At 43.1% G+C, this 24,385-nt stretch overlaps 1 protein-coding gene across 2 annotated transcripts in view; it reads right to left on the bottom strand.

Moving 5' to 3' along the window:
- Nucleotides 1-24,385, bottom strand: part of camk2g2 (calcium/calmodulin-dependent protein kinase (CaM kinase) II gamma 2) — a 468,766-nt gene that overhangs the window by 3,414 nt on the left and 440,967 nt on the right. For both annotated transcript variants that reach the window (XM_059946757.1, XM_059946756.1), the window contains exons 17-19: nucleotides 21,260-21,335; nucleotides 2,224-2,318; nucleotides 476-721 (exon numbers count right to left, since the gene is read on the bottom strand). In XM_059946757.1, coding sequence (XP_059802740.1) covers nucleotides 489-721; nucleotides 2,224-2,318; nucleotides 21,260-21,335 — 404 coding nt within the window. In that variant the 3' untranslated portion in view covers nucleotides 476-488. The remainder of the gene's footprint in view (nucleotides 1-475; nucleotides 722-2,223; nucleotides 2,319-21,259; nucleotides 21,336-24,385) is intronic.

Below are 24,385 nucleotides of genomic sequence, written 5' to 3'. Positions count from 1 at the left end.
GAATGGGTACAAGGATGCCGCCCGGACGTGAGGCACTGAGCTAAAGGGAGAGGTCAGACAGGCAAGAGCTTCCTGCAGGAATGTTTTGGAAAGAGTAGGAAAGCCTCCTGTTCCCAAATAAATAACCCAAACCAAGACAGTCACTCTTTTCATTTCTAATTCTTTTGGCATGCCCAAGTTTCTTCTCTTGGTTTTATTTGAAGATACTTCACCGTAGCACAGGCCCTTCTGGTCAGTGACCCCTCGCTGCCCAGTTACAGCCCAGTGACCAGTTCACCTGCCGGCCTGTCTTCGGAATGTGGGAGGAAACCGGAGCCCCTGGCTGTCACGAAGAGACCTAACAAATTCATTACAGACAGCGGCAGGAACTGAACCAGGGTCACTGGTGCTGGAATAGCATTACGCTAACTGCAACACTACCGCCCCACCCCTGTTACATCCCTACTGCCGAGGATGAGGGGGGAAGCCCTCCTACCTGCACAGGGTGTTCACTGGAGTGGAGCGGCGAGGGCTCCTGAGCAATGGAAGTGTATGTTCTGCCACCTGCCCTCGCGACGGTGCCAGACTCGAGTCTCCTCCGACTGTGTGGTCCTTGGCCTGCCCTGGCCGTCGATGTACTGCGTTAGGCGGATGTAGGCGATGCACGCAGCATCCTCTCCGATTAGATGAACGTGAGGGTTGAGAATTGTAGTGTGGATCGGCTTACTGTTCTTCGACAACACTGAGGGAGTGGAAAAGTGTGTAAATTGAAAACCTGAACACGAGATTCTGTAGATGCTGGGAATCTTGAGCAACACACACACGATACTGGAGGATCTCAAGAGGCCAGTCGACTGTTTATTCCTCTCTGTAGATGCTGCCTGACCTGCTGAGCTCCTCCAGCATTCTGGGAACTCGAAAAGTTTTCATATGTCTATTCAGACACAAAGGAGAAAAGTACTAGAACTCAGAACAGTATAGCACAGGAACAGGCCCTTCAACCTACAAATACACACCAAACTAATTAAACTAGCACTTAAATACATAACTGAACTAATCCCTTCTGTCAACACAATGCCCATATCCCTCCATTCTTCGCACATTCATGTGCCTGTCTAGAAGCCTCTTGAACACTCCTGTTGTATCTGCCTCCACCAATCCCTGTGTAAAAAAACTTGCGCCGCACATTGTCCTTGAATTTACCCCTTGCATGTCCTCAGGTATTAGACATTTCAACCCTGGGAAAATGAAACTGTCTGTCTACTTTATCTGTGCTTCTCATAATCTTATAAACCACTGAGCACATCTTGTTGCAGGAAAGCACCATCCATCATCAGGACCCCAGTATCAAGGTCGAGCTCTCTGCTCAGGAAGAAGGTACAGGAGCCTCAGGACTCACACCACCAGGTTATCATCCCTCAACCTGAACCAGAGGGGATAACTCCACTCAAATTCACTTGCCCCATCACTGAACTGTTCCCACAACCTACGGACTCACCTTCAAGGACTCTACATCTCAGGTTCTCAATATTTATTGCTTATTTACTTATTATTATTTTGTTTGTCGGTTTTTCTTTTTGTATTTGCTCAGTTTGTTGTCTTCTCCATCTTGTGTGTGGTTTTTCACGATCTTGTTATGTTTCCTTGTATTTACTGTGAAAGTTTGCAAGAAAATGTATATGTACTTGGACAATAAACTTACTTTGAACTTCGCACTTTGAAACCCCAATCAGATCTGCTCTCAGCTGCTGAATACTGTAGTGTTGTAAATAAAAATCAGAGGGAACATTGTATATGGACCAGGTACAGCAAAGAGTATTAGTTTCATCTGACAACATGATACTGTGGGCTGAAAAACCCCGTTCCTCTCTTTGTCCCCTGTTCTGTTCTATATAACTTCAATCCATGAACTAACCTCAAATCTTTTTGTGAAGAATAAACCTTTTTGACATTTCTCAATTTGCCCACAAGTTGATTATTTGATGCAGTGAGATGGACAGTGCTGGACTCGGGACCTATTACACCATAAGACATAGGAGTCTAATTAGGCCATTTGGCCCACTGCTCTTCAAATTCCACTATGGCTGTTTTATTTTCCCTCCTAACCTCATTTTCCTGCCTTCTCCCCGTAACCTTTGACCCACCCCCAATGATCAAGTAAATACTAATTCAAGAAATCAATGGACGTCAGGTCTGGAAGAAAGTCACCATTATTTGCATTTCAAAAGGAAATTGCATACTTACAATTTTCAAAATAAAACTTGTGGAAATCCATCCCTTCCACGAGGTTTCCAAGTGCTTCAGGTTCAAAGGAGGTAAGACCTGGATCACAGATTTTCCTGAAAGGAACATAACATTGTTTTATACTCAAGATTCCCAAAAAATATTATATGATGTTGTATTTCAGGCAGACTTTAAGAAACAAGAGTAACTTGTATTTTAAAAGATAAAGCATCTACATCTGGGCTGACAACTGACAGTGGGGCCACTCACAGACGGAAAGACGCAGGTTCACTGCTGACTTCCAGCGCTGTCTGTGTGGAGTCTGCCGGCTTTGTGACAGTTTCCCCCAGATGCTTAGGTTTCCTCCCACAGCCCAAGGGAGAGGGGAAGGAGCACAAGATGGCAGGTGAAGTCAGACGAGGTGTTGGGTGGGTGGGTAGGGGAAGGAGCACAAGATGGCAGGTGATAGGTGGTCAGGCGAGGGGTTGGGTGGGTGGGTAGGGGAAGGAGCACAAGATGGCAGGTGATAGGTGAGGCCAGGCGAGGGTTAGAGTGGGTGGGTAGGGGAAGAGGGATTTGAAGTGATTTTACAATTTTCCCCACATTCCCATCAACCATCCCCCAGATTGTACCTCTCCCCCCAAAACATGGGGAAATTTACAGGATACAAGAAGGAAGTACAAGAGCCTGGGACCCACACTATCAGGTTCACAATCAGAATCAGAATCCCATTTAATATCGTCAAATGTATTGTTCTGCAACAGCAGTACAGTGCAATACATAATAATAAAAACACTAATTACAGAAAGCTACTGTATATAAATTGGATTAAATGAGTAGTGCAAAAAGAGAGCAAAATAAAAATAGTGAGTTAGTGTACATAGGTTCATTGCCCATTCAGAAATCTGACAGCCCATCAACCATCAGGCTCCTGGACCAGTGTGGATAATTTCATTCTCCTCAACTCTGAGCTGATTCCACAGAATATAGACTCACTTTCAAGTCTCTGCAACTCATGTTCTCAGTGTTATTCACTCATTTATTTGTACACAGGTATCTAAGACTCTTGCACAGTACTGTATTTGTCAATATGGAGCAGAGAGCAAGTTTGTAAATCTGGCAGGAGGCAAAGATGTTGGGAATGGTGAGGGTGGAGTGTCATGGGAAGGGTGTGGGACAGGTGGCAGAGAAGGAGTGTCAGTAGTGGGGGGGGGGGGGGGGGTGGCACAGGTGCTGACACACCCAGCCCTGAGACACCGGGCAAGATCATTTGATTGCAAACAATGGGTTTATTGATCATTACAGAATGTCTCTCTGGTACTTCCCTCTCCCTTCCCCTTTTCCCAACCGTGATTCCCCTCTCCCTGACCCCTTCCCACTCTCGGTCCACAACAGAGACTCCATGTTAGAATCAGATTTATCATCACTCACATGTCATGTTTTTTGTGGCAGCAGTACAGTGCAATGCCTACAGTTACTACAGGACAGTGCAAAAGTCTTGGACACACTAGCTATATATACGTGCCTCAGAATTTTGCACAGTACTGTATTTCTTTGTTCTACTGTGAATGCCCGCAAGAAAATGAATCTTGAGGAAGTATTTTGATACTATAATAATAAAATTACTTTTAACTTCTGAGTTAACTCACCACCCTGCATGACATTGGGATGTGAGGGGAGAGCAGAGCACCCGGAGAGCGGGGACCCACACTGTCACAGGGTGAGTGTACAAACTCCACAAAGACAGCACCTGTGGTCGGGATTGAACTTGAATCTCTCCTACGCTGTGAGGCAGCACCTCTCCCAGCTGCACCACAAGAGAATGGCCCATCAAGTCTGCTCCATCATTCCATCATGGCTGATTTAATATCCCCCTCTCAACCCCAATCTCCTAGCTTTTCCCTGTAACCTTTGACACCCTGTCTAAGCAAGAACCCCTCAACCTCTGCTTTAAATATACCCAATAGTTTGGCCTACACAGCCTTCTGTGGCAAAGAATTCCACAGATTCACCACTGTTGGCTAAACAAATTGCTCCTCATCTCTGTTCCTCCACATCCTTCTATTCTGAGACTGTACCCTCTGGTCCTAAACTCCTCCACTACAGGAAACATCCTGCCCACTCTATCCAGACCTTTCAATATTTGATTGGTTCCAATGAGATTCCTTACCCCCCCCCCCCCCGCCATCTTGCAAACTCCATGAGTACAGGGCCTAGAACCACCAATTATATGTTAACCCTTTCACTCCTGTGATCATTCTCACAAACCTCCTCTGGATCCTTTCTAATGCCAACACGTCCTTTCTCAGATAAGCTGCCCAAAACTGCTCACAATACTCCACAATAATAGTCTCCTGTTGGCAATTTCCAAAGATCATGGTTTAAATGTCGTGGTTTAATATCGATAAGATGGCGGCGCGATGCAGCAGCGCGCAGCGGCCACTCCGGGATGAATATCTGTAATCTGTCAAGTAAGATGCCGTCTACAATCCTGATTTGATGGAGACGGACGAGTGAAGCACAGAGGAACATCCGGTGAAACTTCTGACATGCCTGTTTCGCTGCCGCTGCTACTATGCGATCGGAGAAATCTCTGGGAGGAAGGCCCCGAATCCTCGGCTTTGCCTGTAGCTTGGTGGCCGGGGCCGGGGTCAAAGCACTTGGCAGAGATGGTGCTCGGTGTTGGAGGGCTGGCCGGAGGCTCGAAGTTTTCGGACGGACTCAGAATTGGCTGTGGTCGGAGCTCCCAAAGTGCTGTATCAGCAAGCTGCAACGCTGGAGGTTCATGGCAGGAAGAGTTTTTCTTCCTTCTACCGTCTACGTGAGATGATGGGCTGTCGGGACTTTGAGACTTTTTACCGTGCCATGGTCTGCTCTTTATCAGATTACGGTATTGCTTTGCACTGTTAGAACTATATGTTATAATTATGTGATTTTTGTCAGTCTTTTATTAATTATGGTATTGTCTGCACTGTTGCAACTAAATGTTAACTATAACTATGTGGTTTTGTGTAGGTTTTTGGTTTGTTGGTTGGTAGTGCTGACTCTTGATTTGGTGTGTCTGGGTAGTCTTGTTTTGTTTGATGCAATTGGAGCTCCTTTCCGGGGAACGTGCTAAGACGGTAGCGCGATATCGATACGCAGCAGCCTCTCCGGACTCTGGATTGGGGATTTCCAAACATCATGTGGTTTTTCTTGTGTGGTCTGTTTTGTTGTGTGCTTTTTTGTGATATCATTCTGGAGAACGTTGTCTCATTTTTTACCTGCATTGCATTTGTGGTTTCTAAATGACAATAAACTGAATCTGAATCTGAATAATGACATCACATGAACTGTTCACCCATTATGACCCATCCCCACTCATCAGACTGACATGTGATGGCATTGGAGCTGTTTTGTCACACACTATGAAGGATGGATTTGCTTCAAGATCACTGATGAGCACAGAATGCAACTAGGCACAGATTGACCGAGAAGCCTTTAGTTTGTATGGGGAATAAAGAAGTTCCACCACTACCTCAACAGACAAAAGTTTACACCAGTGACAGATCACCAACCTCTTGTGTCCATTTTCAATCCCAGTAAGGGAATTACAATGAAGACTGCTGACCAGTTATAATGTTGGGTACTATTCTGAGGATACCACTCTTAGGACATGGAGTTCAAGGTTACCAAACAACAGAGCAACACTGATGGCTTGTCACGGCTTCTACTGTTGGCATCTGAAGAAAAGAAGTCTTCATACTGTGACCCAGGAGAAGTACTCAACACTGCATTGGTGGACTAGTTCCCAGTAACAAATTCTGAAATACAATGGGAAACAGAGAACAACCTGATATTGTCGAAAGTCTATGAAATCAGCATGCAAGGATGGCCAGCTCTTGGTAGCCCGATGTTTCCAGAGTTCTCAGTGAGACAAGACCAACTGTCGGTATGTCAAAGAATGCTGATGTGTGGATCTTGCGTTGTGATTTCCTCTAAACTGTGCACCAGAGTGTTAGAGAATCTGCATGAAGCGCACCTGGGTACAATCAAGATGAAGAGTCTCGCTTGGAGCTATGTGTGGTGGCCAGAAATAGATAAACAGATTGAAGACTTGGCCAAAAGCTGTTCAGGATGGTAAAAAGTTCAAGATGCACCCCCACAGGCACTGCTACACCCATGGGATTGGTCGTTGTCACCATGACAAAGGGTGCATATTGACTTTGCTGGGCCATTCATGGACTCTATGTTTCTAATTGCCGTGGCTGCCCATTTGAAGTGGCCAGAGGTCATACCGATGAAGTCAAACAGCTCAGCAAAGACTGTCTCTGTGATGAGGCCTATCTTCACCAGGACAATTGTAAGTGACAACAGACCACAATACATATCAGAAGAATTCAGACCATTCATGAAGAAAAATGGCATCAGACAGTTCAAGTCAGCTCCTCACCACCCAGCAACGAATGGGTTAGCTGAAAGATTTATCCAAACCTTTAAGAAGTCCATTAAAGAGATGGACATTTCTCTGCAGCACAAGGTAGTAAAATTCCTTTTTGTATATCGGAACTCTGTTCATGCAAGGACAAATGAAACACCTGCAATGCTTTTCATGAACAGAAATCTGAAATCTTGCACAGACTCTTGAAACCAGATCTATGAAGGGAAGTGCAGAATAAACGGTTCAGCCAGTTGCCAAGTGAAGCAGCAAGGAGCTTCGAGATTGGACAGGGAGTCCTTGTGTGTGATTACCAAGAAGACAAGTGGACACACAGCAGGATAGCAACAAGAAATGAACCACTGATGTACACAGTGGATGTTGGAGATCAGACAGGGAGACGTCATGTGGACCAGATACTGGATGCTCAACTGAAGGACAAACCTGAGTCGTTTGCATCCAACAAGACGGACACATTACAGTTGCCGGACTTACCTCTCAGTGATGATCATGTCACTGACCACAATGTGACATAGGAAACCGAGAACTTTGTCTTAGACAAAACATCTACCAAACTTGATGCCACATCACAGATCCAGAGACACTATCCTGAAACGAACAGAGCGCCAACCAGAAGACTGAACCTTTAGAACTGTGAAGTTAGTTATGGATTGTAATTGTGAAAGCATGCTTATTTGGAATATGGATTTGAGAAATTGGAAGGTTTGTACATTTACAGTTTTAAGTTGCATTAATCTAAAGGGGGAGGAAGTGTAATGGATGGATCTATTTCTTTTAGAGCAATACCCCTTAGCACTATGTATTGATTGATCTGTTGTCTGTGCATGCACATTTTTCTCTCTCTCTCGCTGTAATGTGAATACACCAGTGTGTGGTTTTATTTAATTGATCTGTAGTTGTGCACAGCCACAACAGTGTCATTTTCCCTTTTGAATACTTCTTCTTCTTTGGGATGTATATATCCTGTGCCTTCCGAAATGCTTCCGGAAATTCCAGCCATTGTTGCTCTGCCATCATCCCTGCCAGTGTTCTTTTCCAATTGATTCTAGCCAACTCTTCTCTCATGCCTCTGTAATTCCCTTTACCCCACTGTAATACTGATACATCTGACTTGAGCTTCTTTTTCTCAAACTTCAGGATGAAATTGATCATATTATCAAACACGAGGAAATCTGCAGATGCTCGAAATTCAAGCAACACACACAAAATGCTGGTGGAGCACAGCAGGTCAGGCAGCATCAATAGGGAGAAGCACTGTCGATGTTTTGGGCAGAATATTATATTATGATCACTTGCCCCTAAGGGTTCTTTTACGTTAAGCTTTCCATCAACTGGTTCATTGTACAGCACCTAGTACAGAATAACTGATCCTCTAGTGGGCTCGACCATGAGCTGCTCTAAAAAGCCATCTCATAGGCACACTAGAAACTCCCCCTCCTGTTATCTAGCATCAACCTAATTTGCCCAATCTACCTGCATATGGAAGTCTCCCATGACTATTGTAACCTTGCCCTTTTGGCATGCATTTTCTATCTCCCATTGTAATTTTTAGACCACATCCTTACTACTGTTTGGGGGTCTGTATACAACTTCCACCAGGGTCTTTTTACCCTTGTAGTTCCTTCACTCGATCCACAAAGATTGAACACCTGCTGACCCTATGCCAACTCTTTCTAAAGATTTGATTTAATTTTGTACCAACAGAGCAATGTCACCTCTTCTGTCTTCCTGCCTGTCCTTTTGATACAATGTATATCCTTGGACATTAAGCTCCAGCTATAATCTTTCAACCATGATTCCGTGAGGCCTACAACATCATACCTACCAATCTGTAACTGTGCTGCCAGTTCATCTACCTTACTCCCTATACCGTGTGTGTTCAGTTACGCCACCTTCTGGCCTGTATTCACCCTTTTCGATTTTGTTACACCATGCTGAACATTTTGATTCCTAACTTTGTCTGAGATCTTACCAACATCTGTCTCCACAACCTCTCCACTAACTGTTTTGGCACTCTGGTTCCCATCCCCCTGCAACTCTACTTTAAACCCCACCATGAAGCATTAACAAACCTTCCCACTAGGATATTAGTTGCCCTCCAGTTCAGGTACAAACCGTCCCTTCTGTACAGGTCCCAGCTTCCCTGGAAGAGAGCCCAGTGATCCAAAAATCTTATGCCCTCCCTCCTACACCAACTCCTTAGCCAAGTATTAAACTATATAGCCTTCCTAGTTCTAGACTCACTAGCACGTGGCATGGGTAGCAATTCTGAGATCACAACCTTGGAGGTCCTGCTCTTTAACTTAGCACCTAACTCCCTGTGCAGAACCTTGTCACTCATCCTACGCATATCATTGCTACCCATGTAGACCACAACTTCTGGCTGCTCACCCTCCCACTGAAGTATGCAGAGGACTCAATCAGAGATATCCCAGACCCTGGCATTTGGGAGGCAACATACCATCTGGGAATCACGTTCTTGCCCACAGAACCTCCTGTTGAAGGGTAGATTAGAAAACACATTCTCAGAGAGTTTAGAATGAGGAATTCTCCGCTGTATGATAAAATATAATCCGTATGTCGTCTTTAAAAGAAAACAAGCAGCTGCCCAAAGCACAGGTTTTTACAAAAGAGAGAATCATACATTAAGATACATGTCATGGGCTGATTTTGTTAGCTGGAGGGTTTTGATGTGTACCATACCAATAATATACAGCCTGTGACGTTCCCGTTAAACAAACATAAAGGCATCTCCCATGAGCATGAACAGTCAAGTTTAAGTTCAGGTTTCTTGTCATCTGTACATAGATACAACCAAATGAAACAATGTTCCTCTGGAATATCGTGCACCCATTAAACACAGCATGTAAAACAAATTATTACAAGTTAATAAAATATACTGTAATTCAAAATGCATGTAGTGCTCAGTGGGGTAAACAGTAAACAGCTCACTGTCCTAGTGACGGGCCCTTGGTGGTGGCAGAGTATTCATTAGTCTCACAGCCTGAGGGAAGAAGCTGTTACCCAGTCTGGCAGTCCCAGTCCTGTACCTCTTTCCTGATGGCAGGGGTCAAAGAGATGGTGGGAGGGGTGGTCAACAATGCTTCAGGCCCTTTTTATACAACATTCCTGGTAAATATCGCAAATAGTGGTGGGGCAGAGAGAGCCTGGTGACAAAAAAGTGGATTAATAGGTTCACATTTAGCCTTGCTGAATTCTGTAACCTAATACTAAGTACATGAACAGGTTGGCTTGATTTTAACAATATGTGTTCTTACAGGTGAAGTTTGAATGCTGGGGACCAGATTAATCAGATTTTTTTTTGTAAGGGATCTGTAAAAAGAAAAAGAAAAAAGAGTATGGAAGCATATGAGTAAAGAGTTCTGAAATGAGGTTGGAATAGATGTCCTGGATATCCAGCTCATGCTCTCTAATCTACAGCAGCCTTAGATCCCACTGCACCAGGTTCAGGAACAGTTACTGCACCAAACATCAGGGTTTTGCAGTTCACCAGCACATTCTGCAGTGGGACATGGTTAATGACAATTAGATGTGAAATGTCTTGTCAATGTGGGTCAGCAGGGATTAGATTTCAGTGATGGAATGGTCAGACCAAATGGATCGAATGTGTAGTCGCTGCCAACTAAACCAAATGCGGTTTTAATGGAGCATCCATCATTTGGGAGCTCTATCACCTTGGACATGCCCTCTTCTAATTACCATCAGGGAGAAGGTACAGGAGACTGGTCAAACACTCGGTATTTCGGGAACAGCTTCTTCCACTCTGCCATCAGATTCCTGAGTGGTCCACAAACACAATTTTTTGCTCTCTATCTATTTCTTATTGTATAGTAATTTTTTTAATGTATTGTATTCTACTGCTGCTACAAAACAACACATTTCACAACAGATGTATGTCACTGGTAATAATCCTGATTCTGATTCAGAAACTCCCCCTCTTCAACGGTACTAAAAACCACCTTGACTCTCTATTTCATTACAAGAGAGCAGTAGCAAGACACACCTTGCATATGTCAGCTTCAACAACAGTGATGGATATATCCAGTGAAAGGGAATATTTGCCCTAATTACTTTCTATTTTATTACATTCAAGGGGCTGACTGAATTGCACTCCAGTGTAGCCAGAGATTATGATTTCAAGTCCCACAAAAATCCGTGTTGATATTCTGTCTGTTCCCGAGGGAGTACTGCTTTCCCAGGTTCCCATCTCTTGGACGAGACATTAAACTGAAACTCCATCTGCTCTCTGAGGTCAACATAGAACACAGAACACTACAGCACGGCACAGGCCCCTTTGTCCTTGATGTTGTGCTAGCCTTTTAACCTACTCTAAGATTAATCTAACCCTTCCCTCCCACATAGCCCCTCCATTTTTCTATCATCGATGTGTCTATCTAAGGGTCTCTTAAATGTCCCTGATGTATCTGCCTCTGCCACCACCCCAGGCAGGGCGTTCCATCTCTATGTAAAAAAAACATACCCCTATACTTTCCTCCCTCATATTAATCCTTGGATAATGTCTCTGGGTATCCACTCAATCTATGCATCTTATCATCTGTTTCACCTCTATCATGTCATTCTCCATTCTCCTTTCCTCTAAAGAAAAAAGCCCTATCTCGCTCAACCTATTCTGGGTGAGTGTACAATAAAATCTCCTGGGTCTGCCTCAAACAAGTTTAGTGAGTTATCAGTGCCTTGGATGACTTCATCACCACTGCAACAGGCAGATTAGTGAGCTTTTATGTCATTGCCCTGAAAGGGCTTTGGTTGACTTTGCTACATTACTGTATGGAGCTGAATAATAGACCACCTGCTGAAACAATAACATTACAAATGTTTACAAAGGATTTTGAGGATCAGCTTGAGGGACAGACGCACTAACACCAGTGTACTGGAGGAGGTCAACATGCACAGCATCTCCACAATAAGCTTGATAAACATCTTGCAGTGACGGTAACAATTGATGAAAAGAAAAGTCTCGGTCAACAGAGTACAACATTCATGAGTTGCATCAAGGGATGGATGGGCAAAAGTTCTGAAGAGCTTATTAGATCTTCTCAGATTAAAGACAGATGGAAGCCCATGATCGCCAACATCATACAACATAATGTTGATGATTCCCTCCAGTCCATTATATCTTTCAACGATCTTTGGCAACACTTTCTTTACATTCATTTAATAAAATTTTAAAGTCAAAGTAAATTTACTATCAAAGTACATATATCTTACCACATACAACCATGAGATTCATTTTCTTGTGTGCATATTCAGTAAATCCAAGAACCATAATGAAATCAATGCAAGGCCACACTCAACAGGATGGTCAAACAACCAATGTGCAAAGAGAACAAATTGTGCAAATACAAAAGAAAATAAATAATAATAATAATGAATAAATAAGCAATAAACATTGAAAACATCAGATGAAATGTCTTTGAAACTGATTCCATGGGAGATTCATTTTCTTGCTAGCATTTACAGGAAAATTAATTTGACATTCCTTTTATGAGCTGACAGTTTTCCTCATGTTTATTTGGCTGAGAATTTAAATATTAATATGAACTTCAACCCTATGATATATAAATATTCTCCATATCATTTGAGAATGCTGGAACTGTAATTATCCTGCCTTAAAAGTTATATTTATTGCCCACAGGTGAATAAACTTCACATAAATGACTGCATAAATATTAAAATTATGCAAATTTGCAAAAGTGAAACCAAACTTACTTATACATAGCCTTCTATCAAGTTAAATGTGCTTTGATAGTTTTGATACATTGGGCTTAGTAACAAGTTAAAACTTCTAAAACAATTTTATACAACTATCTGCTATTTCTTTCTGATAACCCAAAATACTTGCTTTAGGGTCAGAAAGTAATTTTCTTGCAGCAATTTTTGGTCGATTGGCCCTGATCTAATTTCACACATAGTTACTGGAAAGTCACCTGGTTATGCACTTAAAAGTCTGTTTCAATTTGCTCCCCAGGTGTTGTCAGGGTATACTGGAAAGCAGAGAAGAGTTCATATTATCATTGAGATGAGCATGAATTCATTTCCTCCACCTCACCTCTCTTAAGGTATGTTTGGATTCTAACTTTTATTTATTTCTGATGGGATATTCCCCTCTCAGCAATGAAACATTAGAAACTACCTTTTTCCTTGTTAAACGTACTCAGTCACTACCTTATCAGGTACACCTGCTTGTTAATGCAATTATCTAGTCAGCCAATCATGTGGCAGCAACTCAATGTAAAAAAGCATGCAGACATGGTCAAGAGGTTTAGTTGTTGTTCAGACCAAACATCAGAATGGGGAAGAAATGTGATGTAAGTGACTTTGACTGTGGAATGATTGTTGGTGCCAGATGGGGTGGTTATAGGAGCTAAGAAGTTGCTGATCACCTGGGATTTTCACACGCGATAGTCTCTAGAGTTTACAGAAAATCAAAAACATCCAGTGAGCGGCAGTTCAGTGGGTAAAAACACCTCGTTAATGAGAGAGGTCGTAGGAGAGTGGCCTGACTGGTTGAAGTTGACAAAAAAACAAAAGTAACTCAAAGAACCATGTTACAACAGCGGTGTGCAGAAGAGCTCTCTGAACAGGCAACACATCGAACCTTGAAGCAGATGGGCTACAGGAGTAGAAAATCATAGAAGACCACTCAGTGGCCACTTTATTAATAACAGGAGGGAGTTAATAAAATATCCACTGAGTGTATGTACTCCCATTTTGAACACAGCAAGAGATAACTTGTCATGGAAACAGAAAATTTCCTGTGATGTTACTTTAGAAAGGCAGAGCTGTTTAGCCTTTACGAGGCAGCTTTGCTTGGTTGGTCTTATTAATGTTGTTTCTTGTCTTTGCTCATGTGTGGAGATTGGCTCTTAAGAAATATTTCATAGTACTCCTACAGGATTTTTTTTATTCTGCTCCTGTTCATTGTCTTGAAGAAGGCAGCATCTATCATTGAGGACCCCCACTATCTGGATTGTTCCCTCTTCTTGCTGCTACCATTGGGCTGGAGGCACAGAAGCCTCAAGTCCAACACCAGCAGATTCAGGAAAAACTCATCTCTTAGATGTCCTTCAGATTGTTGTGTCTCTCACTGAATGCCGATGCCCTCCAGTGAACTCTTGCTCACTGGATGTTTTGTCTTTTGCACCATTCTCTGTAAACTCTAGAGACTATCGCGTGTGAAAATCCCAGGAGATCAGCAGTTTTTGAGAGACTCAAACCACCCCGTCTGGCACCAACAATCAATCCACAGTCAAAGTCACTTAGATCACATTTCTTCCCCATTCTGATGTTTGGGAAAGGAGTGTGACTACACAGGCAGTGGCCATTTTATCTGCCACAGGAGTACAACCTGGTGTGGTCGTCTGGTGCTATAACCCATCCACTTCACAGTTCGACATGTTAAGCATTCAGAGATGATCTTCTGCACACCACTGTTATAACGTGTGAGTATTTGAGTTACATTCACCTTTCTGTCAACTGGAACCAGTCTGGCCATTCTCTTCTAATCTCTCTCATTAAAAAAGTGTTTTCACCCACAGAACTCTTGCTCACTGGATGTTTTGTCTTTTGCACCATTCTCTGTAAACTCTAGAGACTATCACATGTGAAAATCCCAGGAGATCAGCAGTTTTTGAGATACTCAAACCACCCGGTCTGGCACCAACAATCAATCCACAGTCAAAGTCACTTAGATCACATTTCTTCCCCATTCTGATGTCTGGTTTGAACCACAACTGAACCTCTTGACCTTGTCTGCATGCTTTTATGGATTGAATTGCTGCCACAGGATTGGCTGATTAGAAATTTTCATTAACGAGCAGGTGTACAGGTGGCCACTGAGTGTATATTCTATCCATGCTTTCACCACAGTATAATCGAACCCATGACCGCCCACAAAAATTAGTTCCAATTGCTTATTACTCCATAACTCTAACTAATTGCTGTACTCCAGCCCGAGGAACTATGTAGCCATTATTGCCCATCTGGTGTTGTTCATAGACTGTGATATTGCTTGGGATAATTAAGAATAGTCAATTAATGTTTGACTATCTTGTCTTCGTTGTTCATCTTTCATTTTCTTTTTGTTAAGGTGTTAAAAACAAACTATTCTATGTTGGTAAGTTAGCGATGATTTTAAATGAAAATTATTCTCTTTAATATGTTGGAACCAAGCCTATGTGTAGGCTCAGAGTGTTGGCAAGGCTGCTAGGAACTCCAGCACAATACGTTCTATCCTGTTTTCTCTCCCCATCGAATCCTCCCACACGATAATTAGCATCATTTGCTAATTTTGTGCTTACAAGTACTGACGAGTCCTACTCACTGGTACAGGGTTGGAAATGGCGCCATGTCTGATGGGCTTTTCACTTACAAGAAATCCACCCCTTCCACACCCACTCACCACAACTGATTCACTTCTGCTAAACAAAACCTTCTGTTGATTTGTGAAGTACTTCAATCCCTGACACAAAATGAACACCCATCTCATACAGTATCTGTCCAGACAGTAAGCAACCTGCCCAGCACATGAGGCCACCATCAGGGGCTGGTCCCTGGAGATCTCACAGAAATCAAATTCAAGTTTATTGTCATCTGACTGTATGTATACACAACCAAACAAAACAATGTTCTTCCAGCATACCATGCACCAACAAAAAACATATCAGACACAGCACAGAAATCAAAATATTACCAGAAATAAGTTTATAAGATATAGTTCAAAATGCATGTAGTGTGCAGCACAGGTAAACAGTTAACAAGAAGCAGCTCACAGTCCCAGTGATGAGACCTCGGTGGTGGCAAGGTATTCATTAGTCTCACAGCCTGAGGGAAGAAACGGTTTCCCGGTCTGATAGTCTTAATCTTGATGCTCCTGTACCTCCTTCCTGATGGTAGTGGGTAAACAGGGATTGTGAGATGGGTGGTAGTGATCCTTAACATAGCCAAGGGCCCTTTGTCTGCACATATACACAGAACATGGAACACTACAGCACAGCGCAGGCCCTTTGGCCCACCATGTTGTGATGACCTTTTAACCTACTACAAAGTGAAAGGTGAAATGTTTAAGGGGAACATGAAGGTAAGCTTATTCACTCAGAGGGTGGCGGGCATGTGGAATGAGCTGCCAGCGCAAGTGATGGATGCGGTTTTGATTTAAATGCTTAAGAGAAGTTGGGATAAGTACATGGATGACAGGGATATGGAGGGCTAGGGTCCTGGTGCGGGTCGATGGGTCTATGCAGTTTAAATGTTTTGGCACAGACTAGATGGGCCAAAGGGCCTGTTTCTGTGCTGTAGTCTTCTATTACATTAAGATCAATCGAATACTTCCCTCCTACATAAGCCTCCCTTTCTCTGTCATCCATGTGCCTACCTAAGAGTTTCTTAGTTGTCCCTGATGTACCTGCCTCTGTCACCACCCCTGAACAGTCATTCTCAGTCAGACCACAGGATCCCAGTTTGAGAGAGAAAGGGAACATAGGTTACAGAATTCCAAGACCTGGGCCTCAATACCTCCTTGTGCAATTGGATCCTGGATTTCCTCACTTGTCAGTCTGGATTGGCAAAGACATCTCCACAATCTCCATCAGCACAGGAGCACTGCAGGGATGTGTACTGAGCCCCCTGCTCCGCTCACTTTACACCTGTGAATGTGTGGCTATTAGTACAGCTCCACCTTCATATACAAGTCTGCTGACGACACCACAATTGTGGGCTGTATCAAAGGTGGTGATGAATCAGCATTCTGGAGGGAAACTGAAAACCTGGCTGAGTGGTGTAATAGCAACAACCTCCCACTCAATGTCAATAAGACCAAAGAACTGATTGTAGGCTTCAGGAGAGGGAAACCAGAGGTCCATGAGCTGGAGGTGGAGAGGGTCAGTAACTTTAAACTCCTGGGTGTTATTATCTCAGTGGACCTATTCTGGACCCATCATATAAATACAATTGTGAAGAAAGCACGACAGTGCCTGTACTTGCTCAGGAGGTTCAGCGTGTTGTCAGAAACCTTGGCAAACTTCTATAGATGTGTGGTGGAAAGTGTGTTGACTGGCTGCATTAAGGCCTGGTAAGGGAACACCAATGCCTTTGAGCTGAAAATCCCACCAAAGTTAGTTGATTCGGCCCAGTACATCACGGGTAAAGTCCTCTCAATCGTTGAGCACATCTACATGAAACATTGCCGTAGAAAAGTAGCATCCATCATCAAAGATGCTCGTGACCCAGGCAATGCCCTTTTCTCGCTGCTGCCATCAGGGAGGAAGTACAGGTGCCTCAGGACTCGCACCACCATGTTCAAGAATAGTTACTACCCCTCAACCATCAGGCTCTTGAACAGAAGGGGATAATTACTCTTTTATAAGGACTCTGTTATATTGTTATTTCATGCTCATTGCTATTTACTTATATCTGCATTTTCACAGTTTGTTGTTCATTGATCCTGTTTACAGTTACTGTTCTATAGATTTGCTAAGTATGCCTATGGAAATGAACCTCAGGGTTATACGTGGTGACATGTATGTACTCTGATAATAAATCTTACTTTAATTTTGAATATAGAACAGTACAGCACATGAAATAGTACTGACATTTTAACCTTCTCTAAGATCAATCTAACTCTCTGCTCCCACAGAGTCCTCTATCTTTCTATCATCCACATTCTGAAAGGGATGTGGAAGATGCTATGTAAAGGCATTCTGAACTCCTTTTACAGTTTGTAGATGTGGACTCTGTTTCCAGCTCTCTGATGTCTTGAGTGAACAGAATCTATGAGATCAACACTCCCCACCCTGCACTTTCAATAACAGCTCTTTTCCAAGCCATTCAGTTTTTAATCCACCATTTTATCTTTCCGTAACTCCAATATCATCCTCCCATTGTTAAAACAATTGCCCATATTCAATCTGGCTCCTCTACTTTCTCTTAAGAGAGATTCCGTAGGTGCTGGAAATCCAGAGTAACACACACAGAATGCTGGAGGAACTCAGCAGGCCAGGCAGCATCTATGCAAATGAATAGGTCGTCGATGTTTTGGGCTGAGATCCTTCTTCAGGACCTGATGAAGGGTCTTGGTCTGAAATATTAGCTATCTATTCATTTGATACTGAATAGATACTGCCTGACCCACTGAGTTCCTCCACCATTTGGTGTGTTACTTTGCATTCTCTTGCAGTTTTACTGGAGCCACCACTACAGTTTAACTCAGAGGGTTCAGCCAACAGATCTATATTTGTCATCAGACGTAAAAAATGATTGTACCTCTCTCTTTCACAACATTCTCCAAACTTTACTGAGAATAATTATAGCACATTACATTACGTATCATCAAGGTGTAGTCACTGTTGCAGTGTGGCAAAGTAGTAACCAGATTCTGCAAAGCAAGCCCCCATAAACAGCAACACGATAACCATACACCACAGGAGCAGAACTAAGCCACTCTGCCTATTGACTTGGCACCGGCATTCACTCATGGCTGATTTATTTTCCCTCTCAACTCCATTCTCTTGCCTTCTCCCCCATAATCTTTGATCTTTAACTAATCACGAACCTCTCAACTTTCACTTTAAGAAGACCAATAATTACAGGAGCCGAATTAGGCTATTTGACCTATTGAGAGTCTGCTCTGCCTTTCAAACGTGACTCGTTTTTCCCCATTCTCCTCTTCCTCCCAGGAACCCTTCATCCCCTTTCCAATCAAGAACCTATAAATCTTTGCCTTATAAGATATAGGAGCAGAATCAGGATGTACCATAGGAGCAAAACTCCAGCCACTACAGGGCCTTGAAATGTATACTGCTACTAAAACTGCCTCATGTGTCCTTGGAGTACTTGGTTTTGACCTTAGATGCATGGAGTACCCAATTGACTTGGTCTCCTCAGCTATCCGTGGCAATAAATTCTACAGATTCATCACCCTCTGGATAAAGAAATCCCTCCTTATCTCTGTTCAAAATGGATGTCCCTCTATTCTGAGGCTATGTTCTCTAGTCCTAGACTCACCCACTATAGGAAACATCCTCTCCATGTCCACTCTATTCAGGCCTTTCAATATTTGATAGGTTTCTTTATCTTTCTCTTTATTCTAGGCAGAAAGTTTTTAAGTAATGCCTTCATGACAAATGGTGACTGAAGCATATTGTGTCCATGATAATCTTAATATAACACTAAAAGTACACCCGGCCGTTAGAACATGACACTCCTTCCAGTTTATGAATGAAAGCTCAGTGGAGCATTTGAGGTGCCATTATGAAATGCATAATAAATATACCCACTGGCTTGGCTTCTATAGCTATCTGTGGCAATAAGTTCCACCCTCAGGTTAAAGAACCTCCAAGAGGACCACAATCTTGTTGCAGTTTGGAGGCTTGCATGTTTCACTGATCTGGAGAGCTATTTTGGCTGGAGTCAGGGCTTTATGCTTTGGCTCCTGGTAGGGTCACCCATGCCAAACAGGTCAAAGGATAGAGGTGAGACTAAGAGTGATTCACAAGTCCTCCAGGTTCAGGGCTTCAGCTCAGGTCTAAAAACCCTGACTGAAATTGTTACAGACACAACAAAGAAGAATTCTTTTACATACGAGTGTGATGGTATTCCTCAGTCTTCATCTAGGACTTGCATGACTGACAGTATTGAAAACAAAGAGGAAGCTACTGACATGATGAAGGAAGCCCTGAACACTGCCAGAGATGGAAGACCTTCATTGCTGCCCTAAATGCCCGTGGTGTAATTGCCAGTTTTTCTGTTCAAAATGACGTCCTTCTATTCTGTTAACGATTCAATAACATGTTTAGTAGCTGGCCACTGGGGTAGTGGCATCGGACTTCGAGACAAATGGTCCCAAGTTTGAATCCAGCTGGTTCTTTGACAACTTTCCATCTGTGCTCAGTTGAGCATCAAGCTAGTAACTCTGCCCCATAAAGAACAACCAAATGTCACGGAAATAGCAAAAATTCCACCATTGTGCCATAAGGTGAGAAAAGGAACAACAAATAGCTTAGTGCTGTTGGTTGAAAGGTGAACATTAGCCAGGACAACAGGGAAAAAGCTCCAATGTGGAGATACGAGGTGCTGTAGACACTGGAATCTACAGTAGGAAACACATTGTTGGAGGAAATTGGTAGCTGAAGTCTCGGGTCTCGGCCCAAACTGTCAACGGTCTATTTCCCTCTGCAAACGCTGCCTGACCTGCTGAGTTCAGCAGCCTCTTGATTTTATTTGGATAAAACTATTTTGCATAAAACTCTCTGGGTCTTCGTTACAGATCCTAGGGGGATTACTGCAATATCTAGATGAGAATGAACAGGACCTTGAGACACACATACAAACTCAGCAGGTCTGGCTGCATCTATGGAAATGAATAAACAGTCGATGTTTTGGGCTGAGACGTCTCATCAGGACTCACACAGAAGGGGGGAGAAGCCAGAAAAAGAAGGGAGTTGGGGGTAGGGGAAGGAGTACAAGTGACAGATGAAATCAGGTGAGGGGGAAAAATGGTGGGATGAAGTGAGGAAGTGGGAAGTGATAGGTGGAAAAGGTAAAGGCTGAAGAAGAAGATGGGATCTGAAAGAAGAGCAGAGTGGTCCCTGGGAGAAAGGGAAGGATGAAGGGCACCAGAGGAGAAGAGAAAGGGTGAGGTGGGAGCCAGAATGGGGAATGGAGAAAGAAAGAAGGGGAGAGGGGAGAAATAACTGCGTTTTAGAAAAATCAATGTTCATGCCATCAGGCTGAAGGCTACCCAGATGGAAAATGAGGTGTTGCTCCTCCAACCTGAGAGTGGCTTTGATTTATTGTTTCTAGAGGGAGAGGGGGAGAGAGAGATAGAGAGAGTGGGAAAGAGAGTGAGAGAGAGAGAGAGAGAGAGAGAGAGAGAGAGAGAGAGAGAGAGAGAGAGAGAGAGAAAGGGAGAGAGTGAGAGAGGGAGAGAGAACTTCAAATGGTGCTACATCTTTATAAAACTGAAAAGAAATTTATTTTGGGGGTCTTTGCCTCAAGATAAGGTGTCAGCCATTTCTGGCATTGTAAAATCCTTATTGTGTGTGAGAAATGCAAATCTTTAGCTTTCTGTTCTCCAGAAGGCTGTTGTTATCTCAATTAATGGTCTTATGTTTGGTTGAGAGATTTCGATTCATATATTTATCGCATGTAGATTACAACGTGATGTGAAATGTGTCCTGAACAGTAACAACCAACACAATGCGGGGATGTGCTGCAGCAGCCCGATAGTGTTACCACCTATTCCAGTGCCAGCGTAGGTCCACAACATGCTTGGCTGAACAACAGCAGAACAAGCCCCACTCCTCTCTCCACCCACTCACACACAGAGACCATAGTCCAACCCCAGAACACATCTTTGGGACCTTTGTACTCTTAAGTCAAATATGGGACGTGGGGTTTGGGCAGTAAACAGCAGATAGCACTGGCTTAAGGGGATCAATGGCCTATTACAACTTCATGAGTACAGCAGGGAGGTTACAACTCTATTATGTAATCGATCGTACTGAGGGAGGTAATTAATTGGTGAGAAAGCCATATTAAAGCATACCCTCGTCTCACTGTCCTGGGGCATCCTGAACTTACGTGTAAGCTTCAAAGTCTCCATTATTAATTGCTTCGATGAGTTGCTCTGTGATCTTGATGATGTCTTGCTTGCGTGCTGAAATCCATGAAAAATATAATGGAAAAAATTAAAAATGCGGGTTAGTGAAATAGAGATTCTCAGAGACTAGGTATTTAGAAAAGCTTCTGTGCAAAGAAAAAAGTTATTATTATGTGATGGGCACACTTGGCATCAGGGAGACACTGCAAGTCCATCACCACCAGGACTACACATCATCTCTGAAGTTTCTTTCCAGTAGCTATCCAGCTTCTCAACAAACCTCACGCAGGTGTGATACCCTGACTGTCTCTGCACAACATCTGTGAAATGGACTCTCCTGCTCTCCGTGTTCTGTGATAATTATTGGGACTGTTCATATTTATTTAAGTTTGATTATTGGCATTTGTTTATGTGACCATTCTGCTAATTGTTGATTGCTCATGACTGTTTGCACTATTGTCTTGTAAATTGTTGGTTGTTATTGTGTTTTCTGTTATGGTATTGTCCTGAGTTTTATACTTGGCACCAAACCACAATCAATTCTGGTATGTTTCACACATTGGCAATAAAGTGATTCTGATTCTGAAGTGTGTTGTCCAGTATTAACCTTAGTGTCTTCACTTTAGGTCCCACACCACCAGGTTCAGGAATAGTTATGACCCTTCAACCATCAGGCTCCTAAACCATCATGGAAAACATTATTCACCTCAATTCTGAACTGATTCCACCACCTATGGACTCACTTTCAACAACTCCACAACTCGTTCTCAGTAGTATTTATTTACTTATTAATTGTTTTATTTGCATGGTTTGTCTTCTCTTGCACATCAGTTGTTTGTTAGACTTTGTCTGTGGGTTTTCATTGATTTATTTGTTCTGCTGTGAATGCCTGGAAGAAAATGAATCTCAAGGTACAGTAGTACATAGTGATCTTTTGATAATAAATTTACTTTAAACTTTGAAAGCATGGTTCTAAATTACTTTAAATATGAATTACTATTAGACTCCATTTGTTTATCTTGGCTTTGAAAAGTTCAGAAAACCATAAACCCATAAGATATAGGAGCAGAATTAGGCCACTCAGCCTGTCCAGTCTGTCACACAATGCTATCATGGCTGATTTATTATCCCTCTCAACCCCATTCTCTTGCCTTCTCCCCATAACTTTTGACATCCTTAGTCATCAAGATCCTATCAACCTCTGCTTTAAATATACCCGATGACTTGGCCTCCACAGCCGTCTGTGGCAAAGAATTCCGCAGGTTCACCATCTTCTGGCTAAAGAAACTCCTCTTCGACTCTGTCCTTCTATTCTGAGGCTGTGCCTTCTGGTCCCAGACTCCCCACTATTGGAAACATCCTCTCCATGTCTACTCATATATTACTATGTAACAGTATCTAGACCTTTTACTATTTGGTAGGTTTCAATGAAATTCCCCCTCATTCTTCCCAACTCCAGTGAGTACAGGCCTAGAGCCATCAAACACTCCACATATGTTAACTCTTTCATTCCTGGGATCATTCTCGTGAACCTCCTCTGGACTCTCTCCAATGTCAGCACATCCTTTCTTAGACATGGCATCCAAAACTGCTCATAATACTCCAATTGTGCCGGCAATCTAGACAACTGGATATTCTGATTCACTGATAAAACTCCTGACATCATACAAGGACCAATGCTCAATAATTCAATCCTTTTAAACGTATTGGCGAGGGGGTATAATACTCCTAACTGGATTTGTTTCTTAAAGCAAACCTTGGCTATGTCTCCTTCTACTAGCCATGCGGAGGAACAGCTTACATTATATAGATGAGATTTCAAGCATCCCAAATGGATCCTTTCCACATTCTGTGCACTCTGCCCCAGCACGCCAACACAAGGACCTATCGGTACGTCAACACCGCATACCTGTCATTTAACCAAAGGTTGTAGAATATAGAACAGGACCAGGCGCTTGGGCCCACAATGCCTGTGCTGCACATAATGCCAAATTAAACTAAATCCCTTCTGCCTGCATATGATCCACTTTCCACTACTGCCTGTATATTCACGCATCTAACAGCCTCTTAAACACCACTATTGAATCTGCTTCTACTCACATCCATGTTCCAGACACCCACCACACTCAATGTTAAAAAACTGCCCCGCCCATCACCCCGAAACTTCCCCCTCTCACTTGACAGCTAGGAAGACCTAACATGGGATGGTAGAGTGGTGTAGCGGTTAGCGTAACACTACTACAGTACCAGCAATCCAGATTCAGCTCCGCCACTGTCTGTACATTCCCCCGTGATCACGTGCAGCTCTCCGTGTGCTCTGCTTTCCTCCCACATTCCAAAGATGTACGGGTTAATGAGCGCCACAGTAGCGTAGTGGATATCGCGATGCTATCATAGCTCAGGGTGTTCTGGAGCTCGGAATTCCATTCCAGCACTGCTCTGTAAGGAGCCTCTGTACGTCCTGTCCCTGTGGAATGCGCACGCTCTCCCTGGGTGTTCCGGTTTCCTCCCACAGTCCAAAGACGTACCAGGTAGGTTAACTGGTCATTGTAATTTTTCCTGTGATTAGGTTAGGGTTAATCACGGTTGCAGGAATGCTGGCTGCAGCAGCGTGGCTCAAAGGGCTGGAAGGGCCTGTTATTGTACTGTATCTCTAAATTAATTAACTCTATCTGTTTAGCTGTGCACTAAGATCAGGATGTAAGATCGCTTTTCCTTGGGCTTCTCAAGGCAATTAAGGTTGAGGAACAAATGTCGAACCTTTCTTACATTTGAATGGCTATTAATTCAATAGAATTAAAAAAGGGCTTTAACTTTTGTCAGATAAGTTCTGGATAAAGAAGTTATTTCAATCAATTTATTTAGAGATACAGCGTAGAACAGGCCCTTTGAGCCGTAGTACCCAACAACCCCCAGTTTAACCCTAGCCTAACCACGGGACAATTTACAATGACCAATAAGCCTACTGACCAGTACATATCTGGATGGTGGGAGCAAACTGGAGCACCTGGGGGAAACCCACGCGGTCACAGGGAGGACGTACAGAGGAGACCAGAATCGAAATCCAGACTTGGATGTCCTGAGCTGAAAGAGCAATGTGTTAACTG

This window comes from Hypanus sabinus, chromosome 21 (genome assembly GCF_030144855.1).
Source record: "Hypanus sabinus isolate sHypSab1 chromosome 21, sHypSab1.hap1, whole genome shotgun sequence".
Lineage (NCBI taxonomy): Eukaryota > Metazoa > Chordata > Chondrichthyes > Myliobatiformes > Dasyatidae > Hypanus > Hypanus sabinus.
This window is presented reverse-complemented; position numbering and strand designations above follow the sequence as displayed.